Below are 13,461 nucleotides of genomic sequence, written 5' to 3'. Positions count from 1 at the left end.
AAGTGAGCTCTGTAATCCTCTAAAACTATGATGATGAATATGTGTCTCCCAAATTTTCAAAATAATTTAAAGAGTGTCCATGAATAATATCTGGAAAGACTCTTTGTTTTTTTCTTTTTTTAAAATATATATATATATCTTTATTGATTTCAGAGAGAGGAAAGGAGAGGGAGAGAGAGAGATAGAAACATCAATGATGAGATAGTCATTGATCGAGCCTGCAACCTGGGCATGTGCCCTGACCAGGAATCGAACCCCGATTGTCTGGATCCTAGGTTGATGCTCAGCCACTGAGCCACACCCAGCTGGGCTAAAGACTCTTTCTTAAGGGATAATTTTGACAGGAGGGGAAAACCTGCCTTATTAGGGGTACACAGGGTGTCCCCCAAAAATGTATACACACTTTAACAGCTGACAACTCAATTTCAAAAATGAAATGTATCTTAATAAACAGTGCCCTTATAATTATTCAAAGTGTGTGTATACATTTTGGGGGGACACCCTATATTTGGATTTTATATGATTGTTTATATCCTTTATACTCTTATTATCTTAAATAGTTTTCTATTATTTCTTTGCTTTGGGGTTTTTCCTCAGTTTACACAGATATATTCATGTGATAATTATTTACTTATTTCTTCAGATATCAATTTATAGAAGAAGCTTTTCAGAATCAGAAAGTGATCATAGATACACTAATCACCAAATTGATGGAAAAAACAAAATACATCAAATTCACAGGAAATCAGATCCAGAACAGGTAAGTTTACATTTATGGTATTATAATAAATCATTTTTATATAATGTGTTAAGCATACTTACTTTTAGAACAGACACTTTATTTAACTCATGGTGAAATAGGTCTAAGTAAGCTGCCAGATGGCTCGAATAACACATAGTTGGGTTTGAAAGCATCTTTCAGCCAGAAATTTAAAACTATTGCAATGATAAATTGCATTTCATAGCAGCTCATTTAAAGTATTGGTAATTCATCATTATCTGTGTTTTTTAATTTTAAAGAAAAACCAGGATTTAAAAAATCAGTTATTTTTGCCAGGATTGTAAAATATTTCAACACTTGATTATATACATAAATGCTACTTAAGACTTGTTAAACTTTGAGATTTCTCCCCTGGCCTATCATCTTTTAACTGCAGTGAGTTGGAGACATTCGGATCAGGAGCCAGGGATTGTTACACTGTTTCACACACCTTTTATTCCTTGTCAGGTAGTTTCTACATATTGCCTGTTACATTTTTGCCCTCCAAAGGAAGATGCCATCAACTGTCCAAGGCTCCTGTCTCACAGTTCAGTGATTGATGGAGCAAACCACTGGCCTCTTTGGGGAAGAGGGAGTTTGTCTAGCTCCCTTTTTATCCTATTTGTGGCACACACACATTTTGCAACCTTTACAACACCTATGAAATTCCATGTCCTGTGTCTTTTAACATGTCTGCCTAAACAAATCAAGAAATGCTTATTAGAAAGAGCCTGAACAAGAGGCCTCACAGGGGATTTGAGTGTAGTTCTCAGGGAAAATTGTGTAAGTCTTTCATGGTTCATCTTCCATAAGAGCAATCATAAACTGTTTTCTTATAATTTTGGAACATGACTAGGGTTTGGCATTTGGGAATTTTTTTCAAAGAATTCATTGGTTTACCTGATTTAAAAAAAAAAAAAGATTCTTAAATATAATTTAACTTTTTCTTGATGTCCCATTATTAGTAGTATAGTTAGTCATTATTATATATTGTGGTGGTAACAGTTTTAGTGTGTGTGTTTTAGTTATTATTCCTTATCAGCTCTCATTTCATTTTACCTTTCTCTTTCACATAACAACTATAGTTAACCAAAAAAATATTTCCCTTACCATATTTTAATCACAATACTGTACTTTTCCAGATAGAGTAATTGGTGATTTGGTGGGTTTTAAATGTTTTGTAACTGAATAATTGAAAACTTGTAATTAATATTTATAGAATAAGGAGAGATAATTACAGTCATTTCTACCATCTAGTGGCAAATGGTAGCAATTGTTAAATTACTAATTTTATGTGAAAGATCCACCCTTGATGAAATTTACCCTTTGGACTTTTTTTTTGCTCTTTTACAATATATATAGTATGAGCTGTGGGTCACATTTCACTTTTAAAATTAGCATATGGACGTTCATTTGTTCTAACACTATGTGTTGAAAAAATTCTGTTGCTATTGAATTGTCTTGGCACCTTTGTAGAATATCAGTTGACTATATATGTGTGAGGATATTTCTGGACTCTGTTCTGTTCCATTGTGATTTTCTTTTTTGTCAATACTCCATTACTGTAGCTTTTTAAATAGTAAGTCTTAAAATCAGATAGTGTAAATTCTCCAATTTTTTTTATTTTTATTTTTGCCTTTTGTTAGTGGTTAAGCTGTTTTTACGAAGTAATACACTATTGTGTGAAAGTATTTTGGCTTTTGAATTGTGGTAAAAATTAAATAATCTTTGGATTAGGTGTTAATTGCTTATATCTTTATAGCCTATCGATTATAGAAGTATTAAATTTACTAGACTGACTGACTTGACAGTTAATTCACTTTTACACACTTACAAACATGGTATTGGCCATCCCTTTTTTATTCTGTTCTACCATCATGAGGATTTAAATTAGGTTTTTTATCCTAAAGCTGATATTGATGTCAAATTGATTTTTTCTAATCAAAGGAAAAAAATATTTAGTGGTTGATTAAACATAAAGTAGTTATTTGGCTGCTTATTTAAAGACAAATGTGTGTAACAAACTACATTGTCTTTTTGCTTCTTCTGTTCAGGTATAATGGATACTGTAGCAGTTCAGATGACTAAACAAGAGTAACACATTTACCCTTTTCTACTTCTTAGTTGCAGTGAATAAAATAGAACTCTTCCAGAGTTGTGGTTTTCTTTGTCATCTGTTGATGCTGAGTATTGATTTTCCTGGGTGTTATCATAATCTTTCCAAACCATATTTTCTTAAAATGTGTCCATTCTCTTATAATTTTATGCATTTTGATTTTAAGGTTGAATTAAATGACTGTCTTTCAGAAGAATTGTATTTCTGCTGTATTATCTTCAAGAAAGTCAATTTAAACTGAAGCATCGTTAGAAATAGCTGAGCTTTTAAGTGCTGAAAAAATTTTGGTCTAATTTAGACCTTAAAAAATTAATTTTAAATATTGTAAAACAACTTTCCTGCTTTGATCTCACCCCCTTTCATTTAATTTTCAGGATAATTGAAGTAAATCAAAATCAAAAGCAGGTGGAACAAGATATTAAAGTTGCTATATTTACATTGATGGTAGAAATAAATAAAAAAGGAAAAGCTCTACTGCATCAGCTTGAGGTAAGTTACTGTTAATGAGACAGCATGTTGTAGTGATTTACTATAATTTCACATGTATTTGTAAATTTGAAATCACAGCCTTTTTCATATAATTGCTTTATGATTCTGTAGTATTTCTTCTCCATTCCCATGTTTTCCTTTGCGAGGCTCTGCATTGTCAAGCTGATGGCTTATGGTTTTATAAAACAGCAGGAATGTTCTTTTTCTTTTTAATGTTAATCTTTATAGTACTGTAGCCTAAAAAACTAGAGTGAATCTACATTAAGAAAGTTTAACTGAGGGCAAATATAAATGGGTGCTGTCTAGGAAAGAACAATCTTATTTAATAACTTATATGAGGTTGATGCCCATATATGCTGTATCGAATTTCCAGAACTTGGACTATTTATGGAAAGGATGGAAAATACATTTGTTCTGGTATTTCCAGTAATAATTTTTTAAAACCAAATGATATCATGATGTGTTATTTGTGTTTTTGTTTGTTTGTGTTTTGTTTATCCTCGCCTGAAGATATTTTTCCACTGATTTTTAGAGAGGGGGGTTGGAGGGAGGGAGAGAAAGAAACATCGATGTGAGAGACACACACAGATTGGTAGCCTCCTGCATGTGCCCTGACTGGGGTGGAGGGGATTGAACCTGCAATCCAGTTACATACCCTTGACCAGGACCCTTTGGTGGGCAGGCCAGCGCTCTAACCACGGAGCAACACCAGCTAGGGCTATCATGGTGTTTTTGTTGTTGTTTTGTAAATATATCTTTATTGATTTCAGAGAGAGGAAGGAAGAGGGGGAGAGAGTTGAAACATCAGTGATGAGAGAGTCGTCATTGATCGGCTGCCTCCTGCACGCCCCCAGCTGGGGATCAAGCCCGCAACCCGGGCATGTGCCCTGACTGGGAATCAAACTGCTATCTCCTGGATAGTCCTAGGTCAGTGCTCAACCGCTGAGCAACACCTGGCTGGCCATGATTTTTTTTTATAGATTATAATTTTTTATTCAGTCTCGGTTGGTGTCCAAATAAAATAATTCTGAGCAAAAGAGTTTAAGCACTTTTGAGTTTTTGACATCCTCTATAAGGCAAATGTGGATAGCTGAATTAATAGAAACCTTCGTGTGAAGTGCTAAAGAAAAAAACTCAACCGAGTAAATTTGAAGATCTAATTGGCTTTATTAAGCAACTCATGAATGCGGCAGCGTCCTGTCTAGCTAGTAGGGAGATACTCCCAGTAGGAATGTCTTAATTCTTATTATTTACTTCATAGTGTCAAACATACTGCCTTGCTTGCAGGAGGAGCTCTGTAAATGTTGAAGAGATGAATCATTTTAGAGATTCATTAAAGTGAGAATTTTGCATCACCAAAGGGGTGGGGTACAATTGAACAAAATTTTTAGAAAGATAGACTAAGTTAGCTATATTTAGTTCTCAACTCTATACATTTAACCTTATGAGGTATTAGGTAAAAGGAGGTGCCTCCTACTCTCAACATTTTATAGTGTTAATTGCTAAAGCCAATACTTCGGGAGAAATGCTCAGGGCACTTTGAATAGTTGTTTCCCACTGCAGATAAGAAAAAAATTACTATCTTCTTCAGCTGTTTTACATTCCTGAAGGTCAAGATCCAAAGTCACTGTTTGACTTCAAATAATATTGAGGTTACACCTTCTGTATGGTATATTAACATTATTAATTGCATGATATTTTAGAATTTTTCTAATATATTGGTGCAGGAGGAATTCATGGTAAAGAAGCAATTTAGAATGAGAAAAGAGTAAAAGAATTGTCATGTTTGAAGATTAAAACAACTCCTAGAAATAATTTAGTTCAACATCTTTATAGTTGACAAAATTATAAGGTCTTTGTCAGAAAGTTTTGTCGTTCCTGCAGAAAGCACAGCCACTACCATAGTTTAGCAACTATACAGGAAACAAAGACTAAAATAGTTCTTTGTTCTCTGAGAAACATATTTATTGAAGAATTATCCTGGCCAGGAGGGCTCGGATCCCATTTACAGGAAATATTTTTTCAAGGTTCTGGGTTTTTGATTCTGTTTTAATAGGAGCATTTAAACAATTTAAAATGTTTTCAAAGCTCTGCTTAAAATAAAAAGTAACTTCATATTGCTTTCTCAGAGATCAGTAGTGGCTGTGGTGGTTGTTTCCAGATTTCATTGTAAATCAGAATCACTTGCAAATTAAAAAATAATTATTATAATAAGATGGAACAAAAGATGACCAAATCCCCAATTTCTAGAAATGAACTTGGTTATCAGTATTATTTTTAATCAGCTTTATTGGCTAACAAATTTTACAGCACCTTGTAAATATGTCTCTAGTCCCCATACCCATTCTCCTGGTTCACAGAATCCTCCTCTAAGGTAAATAAATGTACTCAATTTTGTCTAAGACTCAGGAGAAATCAGCTCAGCTCAAATAGTTGTTACTATGGAATACCAAGAAACTAGACCTTCTGATCCTCAATTTGCAGCCTGATTAAAAGTAAACAGAATTTCTATTCTTTCTAGAATGTCTCCAAATAAACAATTTTCACAGGGGTCAGAAATAGCGTAGTAAGTTGGTTATCTCTGAACTTTAAATTAGACATGACAAAGTCATTGACAGTTACTGTGGTTTTTCCCTTAATGCAGTTTAGCACATGAGTATTTTTGACACTTGAAACTGACTATGGCTGGGATCTTTGGGGTTTTTTTTGTTGTTTTTTTAAATATGTCTTTATTGATTTCAGAGAGAGAGAGAGAGAGAGAAACATCAGTGATGAGAGAGTCACTCATTGGCTGCCCCCGGCATGCCTCCTGCTGGGGATCAAGCTCACCCTGACTGGGAATCGAATCTTGATTTCCGGATCATAGATCGATGCCTAACTGCTGAGGCATGCCAGCTGGGCTAGGTTCATTTTTTATTGAGACTAAGTCCATATTGGAGTGTAGTAATTTTACTTTTAAACTTCCTTTGAAACCAGTGGAAAGCCCTCTCTTCTCCTTTCCTTTCCTTGCCAGGTAAAGGAGATTTTTGGATAGAGACCTTTAAAATAACCCAAGTTCAGTGCTCTTCACTTTTTTTTAACCTTTGTTCTTCCTTATGTATTTCTCGTGGAGAAAGGTAATCCCTCATAGAGAAATTCTGTGTTCTGCTTTTTTGTAGCTTTTCTGAGAGTGCCTTGGCACCATTAGTCACTGTATCAATAGGTTTCCATGTAACTCTCACTAGACAGAAATAATATTGTATCTTTTTTACCACATACATGTTTTCTGTCGTATGGCATAACTAGGCACAAACTGGTTGCAATGGGGACTAGAATGCCTAAAAGATGAAATCATGTGATTGAGTAAATCACGTGATCTGGTAACTTGACTGGATTACTGGGGGGGCACATCTATTTTATTTGTGGGTATTGAATTTAACAGGCATTTACTGTATTATAGCTAATCTACAGTTTTTGCTCCTTTTGGATATTGGAAGATACATGAACAGAAACCTAAATCGCAGAATATATAAAACCAGACTGAGTGGGGGTAGCGGCCAAGGAGGCAGAGGTGGGAGTGGCAGCGGTGGCTGTAAGTGTCGGTTGGGGCGCAGTGCTTTGCTGCAGTAAGACTAATCCTTTGTACAAAGGGGGAAAAGCAACACTAAGAGTATTTTTAGTTTCTTCGAGGCGGTGGTTATTCTGATTTGGTAATCTGAAAATGACCATTAAAAAATGTTATAGGCTGAACTAATTTTGAAATTATTTTCTTTTCAGAGCCTTGCAAAGGACCATCGCATGAAACTTATGCAACAACAACAGGAAGTGGCTGGGCTTTCTAAACAGCTGGAACATGTCATGCATTTTTCCAAATGGGCAGTGTCCAGTGGCAGCAGTACAGCACTACTTTACAGCAAGCGACTGGTAAGGTGGACCAAGCGTGGCGTTTAATATTCCGTCAGAATACGAGAGCCCTGGGCAGTGTGGCTCCGTTGGTTGAGTGTCGTCCCATGTACCATAAGGTTTGGTTCCCCGTCAGGGCACATGCCTGGGTTGTGGGTTTGTTCCTCCATAGGGGGCGTGCAGGAGAAACATCCGACTGATGTTTCTCTCCCACATCGATGCTTCTCTGTCTCTCTCTCTCTCAAATCAATAAAAACATATTTTAAAAAGGGAAAAAAGAATACAGAGAAACAGTGGAGTTATTGGAATGCTTAAAATCCAGAAATGATCACTAGTCTCTTTGTGCTTAAATAGCTTTTACCTAGTTCTAATTTTAACTGATAAAGAATACACATTTTAACTGATAAAAAATGCCCTGGCCAGTGTGATTCCATTGTGCACCAAAAGGTTACCGGTTCAATTCCCAGTCAAGACACATGCTCAGTTTGCTGGATCAATCCCCTGTAGGAGGTGTGCAGGAAGCAGCCAACAGATGATGGTTCATGCTCATGTGGATGTTTATCTCTCCCTGTCCCTTCCCCTCTCTCTAAAAAAATCAATAAAAAATCTTTAAAGAAAAAACAACAGGTGGGCAAAAGTAGGTTAACAGTTGTGAGTATGCAATACAGTTTATTTTTGTATTACTTATTAATTATTGTATTATTTATTGTTATTAATCTACTTTTGCCCACCCTGTATACAGTAAAGTCTTGATTTAATGGACTTTGGATTTACTGGACAAAATATCTGGTCCATACGTCATATGTGAACATTAACACCCTGTTTATTTTAAAATGCTTTTAACCAAGATTTGCTTATTTTTTGTGTTATCAATTCACTGTTATTTTCAACAAATTTTAACAAGTAGGCATTCAGAAAACCTATTTTATTCTATAGTGGACTTTCGGCTTTAACGGACACCCCCTAGCCCAAATTAGTCTGTTATAGTGAGGTTTTTACTGTGTTGATTTTTAAAAATACCATTTTTAGCTGACAGAGACGCACAGGTCCTTCATGCACTTCCTGATGGCTGTGTGCACTATCATCATGCTCATGTTCACAGATTAGAAGCTCCAGGTCACCTATTTGGGATTAGGGTGTTAGAGATGAATGTAAAGCCTCCCCCGCCAACCCCTTGGGTTTTGGTTTGTGATTTTTTATTTTTTTATTTATTTTTGCCAAAGGCAGATAAAAACATTTTTTAACTTTAAAAGTAACTTTGTTACAATAATACTTTGCTTGTGTCTTACCAACATGTAGCTGACAGTCAAAATTCTGTGGTATCGACATAATATACTATGATAAGAGTAATGGCAAAGATGGTGATAGTGAACCAGGAGCTAAACTCTTCAAGTATTCACTGAGGACTGCCTGTGGGCAGAGTGCGAGGTTGGGGGTTGATGACAAGAGACCCAAAACATAGGAACAAGGAGAACCATCCCACTAACTAGCAGGCCTAATTCTGGGCTCTACTTACATTTCTTTAGCAGAGATTTAATTTCTCATTTCTGTAACTCATTAGCCACCTAATCTAAATTCTGAATCCTTCTTTAAAAAAGTAAGTAAAATAAACAAAAGAGCAAAATGTGTTAAATTTTTATTTTACAAATACTTAGTTGATGCTTCTGTGAAGTTTTATTAAGAAACTGACTGTAACCTATCACTTTAAGATACTTTTTAGTTTTGTACTCAACAGCATAGCCAACTGAGTTATACCTCAAATTTTTTGACATTTTGAAAAAATTGTTATATGTCGACTTTTTATCATTTATATTTCATTGTTTATTTTGTGTTGGCATACATACAAGAGACTATTTTTTGTGTAATTACTGGGAGCATAGTAAATTATTGGCCTGATAATGGTATTGATGTTTTAATTGACTTCTTTCTTCTAGATTATATACCGGTTACGGCACCTCCTTCGAGCAAGGTGTGATGCTTCACCAGTGACCAACAATACCATCCAATTTCACTGTGATCCTAGTTTCTGGGCTCAAAATATTATCAATTTAGGTAGGTCATTATGTGCATTTTCCCAAGTGCCATTTGTTTCTGGAACTCTTAATGATTATGATATGTTACTGAAAATTTATTCCTTCCACCCTCAAAGTATTTTTATTACCGTGTTTTAAAGACATGGAATTTTTGCTAGTATTTTATTAACCTGTGTGTATGTGTGACATGTGCATGAATATAAACACACATGTAAATATTTGGGTGGTATGAAGCATCCTCTGTTGACGTGGGATCAAGAAGTTCTAGTTTTCATAGACTCTTGCTTGAACTTTGTATCATAATGGGTTGACAAAACTCTTAATTTGTGACTTGCCATTGAAAGGATGTTTGATATTTAGAATGTTTGCTGATAAAGTAGTATTTCTCATACCATTATTGGCTTGCTTACTCTTTAGATCCAGTCATCAAACAGCTAATGTCATTCATTTGCTTTACCTTGTTCGGGGGGAAAATTTCTTATGTCTTTTTCTTTTGCCTTTTATGTAATAATTTTATATATATATTCTTTTAAATTTCCTAATTGAAGTGTAATGTGCATACAGAAAAGTGCCCAAATTTTAAATGTTAGAGTCCACTGAATTATCAGAAAGGAAAACTGTCATCTTGGTAACATTAGGAGCTCAACATCCTTGCAGGCAGTTCAGCAGGAAGTTAATATTTTAGTTATCTTGTTACATTATTTGTAGGAGAAAAAGCTTTCACTTTTTGCCCCCTTATTTTCTCACAGAGAAATTATAGAAACTTAAATTTAAGAATTCTCTACACATTCTTCATCAACTACCAATATTCCCGTTGACGACAGCATAGGGCTCATTAACTATGTTTCAAAATCATCAAAAATGGTTACTCTCTCATTCTGTAGGCTAGATCCTGGGTAGGAAAGGAAGACGTGGCAGGAAAGAAAGCTAGTATTCTCAGCACACACCAGGAAAGGCAGAAATAGGCTTACACAGAGCTCACCCATACAAGGCAAGAACAAACAGAATAATGTTAAGGGTGACCCCTTAAAGAAAAATGATACATGTACTTGTAAACAGTTCACCTATATTACTTTAAAGAAGCATCTTAATGAATACAAAGCATGTGTCTAAGTAACTATCTCGTAACCCTGCCCCACCCTACCAAGCCACGTTCAACTATACAGAGAACCTATTACACTTATATATCCACACAAGTAGTCATATCTGTAGAGATATGCACTTATAAACATGTCACCTACAATATAGATATAAGTAAGCATAGGTAAAATTAAGAATATATGTGTAACTATATATACATAAATGGATATAGTTTTAGGTCTACATCAGCAAAAACAATAAAAACAGCATCTCCTGTTTGTGAAACTCTGATACAATAAAGTTAAATAATATTCTTTACTATAGGACTTCTCAGAGCTGTTGTTTATAGCTCTGTAAATTGTCATTTGTAATTAAATTTACATTTTAAATCTTCCAAGGAGATAAGTTTTGCAGACTTGTTTATCCATGGCTTCTGAGAAACATCTTTCATAGTGCAAGGGAAAATATTGATCTAGATGAATATTCAGTTAATATTTTGGTGATTTGGGTAAGTTGTTCAATCTCTCTGAATCTTAGATCCTTTATCCGTAAAAAAGGAATTTAACAAGAATATACATAGACCTACTGTCACAGTGCCTAACACACAGTAAGTATTTAATGAATGATAACCACATATTTTTAGGATGCTTATACTTTGTAAATCTAAAACATTTACTTGAGTCTCTATGGTTAAAAAAATATTAAGCTTTGCCTTATGCTTGGATCAGACCTATTAAATGCACCTTTAAACTCTGTAAGGGTGGTTGTAAGCCACTCAGAGTATTCTCTATCATAAAATTGACATAGTATGTACTATGAAGGTGTAAGGAATTTGAGAGATTACAAATTATTAATACTAAAGAACCAGAAATACTTCGTGGGATTGTTTTTTAGAAACGATGTCAAATTTGCTTAGTTTGTTTTAATATACAACAGCAGTTCTCAAAATACAGTCTGAGGCTCCTTCAGGGAACCACAGAAGCCTCCCTTTTCCAACTACATATCCGTGTGTGGCTGGATTTCCTTCAGATATTTCAACCTAAACAATATATTACAATAGATAATGCAGAAAAAGGTAGAGTTCAGCTATTAAACCAGATAGTGAAAGAGATTTTTAAAAATACAAAACAATGCCACTCTTCACTAATTTGACTTTGAAAAATAGTTATTTTTCATAAAGGTGTGTGGTATTACGGGTTTATTATTTTTAAGTGAATTAGTAAAAATTTTTTAAATTCTCATTTTTAGTTATTAATATGGTAAATTTTGATAGAAGCTCCATTAACAAAAGCTCTTTAGGGCATCCTATTTTTAAGAGTGTAAAGGTCTCCTGAGATCGAAAAGTTCCTTGGCAGTTTGGAAGCTGAGCAAGAATAGCCTTACAAAATGTAGTATTTCACTATCAAAAAGCTTTAGAACTTAACCTTTTCTCTTTAATTAGGTTCTTTAGTAATTGAAGATAAAGAGAGTCAACCACAAATGCCTAAGCAGAATCCTGTCGTGGAACAGAATTCACAGCCACAAGGTGGCTTATCTTCAAACCAGTTATCCAAGTTTCCAACACAGATCAGCCTAGCTCAATTACGACTCCAGCATATGCAGCAACAGGTAATGGCTCAGAGGCAACAGGTGCAACGGAGGCCAGCACCTGTGGGTTTACCAAACCCTAGAATGCAGGGGCCCATCCAGCAACCTTCCATCTCTCATCAGGTAAATTTGGAAGCAGGCCTGTCCTAACTTAGATAATTATAGTACAATTGTATTCAGCAGCTCTTAAAATGACCAAGACATCCATCATCTATGATTTAAATATATGAATTTATAAAAATTTATTGCATTAGGATCCCTGATTTAACTTCTAGATTTTAGCCCTTAAAAAAAAAAAAGGTTTATTTAGATGGTACATCTATCTTCATATACTCTTCATTGTCTTAATATTATAGACAACGCAGGGATGCAGTGTTTAGAAAACCACATTGCATCTTAGAAACTAGGGCAAAATGAAATAGAGAAGGGCAGGGATGTGGTTCATTAGAAATATGCTTTTTTCAAACTTTATTTCTGAGCAAATATTTCATGAACCATCCTTATTTTCACTAATTATTAAATATTTACTTCTAATACAATTTTTAAGATAAAATATTTATGTACTTTAAATATTTTAACCATCCTCAGTTTAGATGTGGGCCTGCTTAGATTTAATAAAGGTTTTAGTAAGGAGTATAAAGTCTGAGTCATACAAATTGTTATTTTTGGTTACATATATTTATGAAACTATATTTTTTCTATTTCTGAGAAGTGACAGTAAATGACACAAATGAAATGGAATGGGGTTTAATAAGAGTCCAAGTGTGTAGAACTAGGCTAAGAATTCTCATTATACTTGAGAACAAGCCTTAGCTCAGAATTTTTTGGCAACCTAAGAAAAAGAAATAGAAATAATACCTATATTATTTGACAAAAAGAAAACATGTCAGAGGAGAAACATTTTACTAGCACTAAGAGAAAGACATAATGTGAATCTTTATGAAAAAACAATTAGATGGCATAGTAGTAGTATTGTAGAAATTTTACAAAACATAGAAATGGTCTTCATAGGACTCTTATTTTAATTCTGAAAAAAAGTTGTGGGCACATGTGGATGCTGATTTGTTAAATTGCTTCTTTGAAGGCCTGAGGTGATGTATTTGAGGTTTATGGCTTTCTAGTAATTCGATTAGGAAGGCATGTCAGATCCAGGGGAATATTAGTATATCCAGTTGATTATTCCTCCCAAACTTCGTTTTAACCCAGGTTTTCACAGGAAGTAAATAACAAGCAATTTAAGAGGTCTTTGGTGAGTGTTCCATGGGAAAAGAATTGTACGCTTTAGATACCAGGAGTGAAACTGGCGAAGTTGAAATTTTGTTAAGAAAATTGAGGACTAATTTTGTTACTACCTCTGCAGACTGCAGTGACGTATTGCAGATAGACTGCAAAGAATGCCAAAAATTTTTGCTGAAGATAAATGTGAAGAGGAGAAGAGAGAGCAATAATTAGTTGTTGAGTGCCTAGTGCTAAGCATTTGCATGATTAATATTTATCTTAGGTGTCTGAGAGAT

The 13,461-nt window shown here is 34.5% G+C and overlaps 1 protein-coding gene across 2 annotated transcripts in view; it reads left to right on the top strand.

The window, feature by feature from the left end:
• The window catches only part of TRIM24 (tripartite motif containing 24), an 89,043-nt gene that overhangs the window by 54,416 nt on the left and 21,166 nt on the right, over positions 1-13,461 (top strand). Inside the window, exons 5-9 of one of the 2 annotated variants that reach the window (XM_087820995.1) lie at positions 644-760; positions 3,251-3,365; positions 7,122-7,268; positions 9,182-9,299; positions 11,802-11,968. In XM_087820995.1, the coding sequence (XP_087677121.1) occupies positions 644-760; positions 3,251-3,365; positions 7,122-7,268; positions 9,182-9,299; positions 11,802-11,968 (664 nt within the window). Of the gene's footprint in view, positions 1-643; positions 761-3,250; positions 3,366-7,121; positions 7,269-9,181; positions 9,300-11,801; positions 12,071-13,461 lie in introns of both variants that reach the window. The other variant, XM_087820994.1, reaches the window with a different exon arrangement.

This window comes from Miniopterus natalensis, chromosome 10, assembly GCF_054644295.1.
Source record: "Miniopterus natalensis isolate mMinNat1 chromosome 10, mMinNat1.hap1, whole genome shotgun sequence".
Taxonomy (NCBI): Eukaryota; Metazoa; Chordata; class Mammalia; order Chiroptera; family Miniopteridae; genus Miniopterus; species Miniopterus natalensis.
This window is presented reverse-complemented; position numbering and strand designations above follow the sequence as displayed.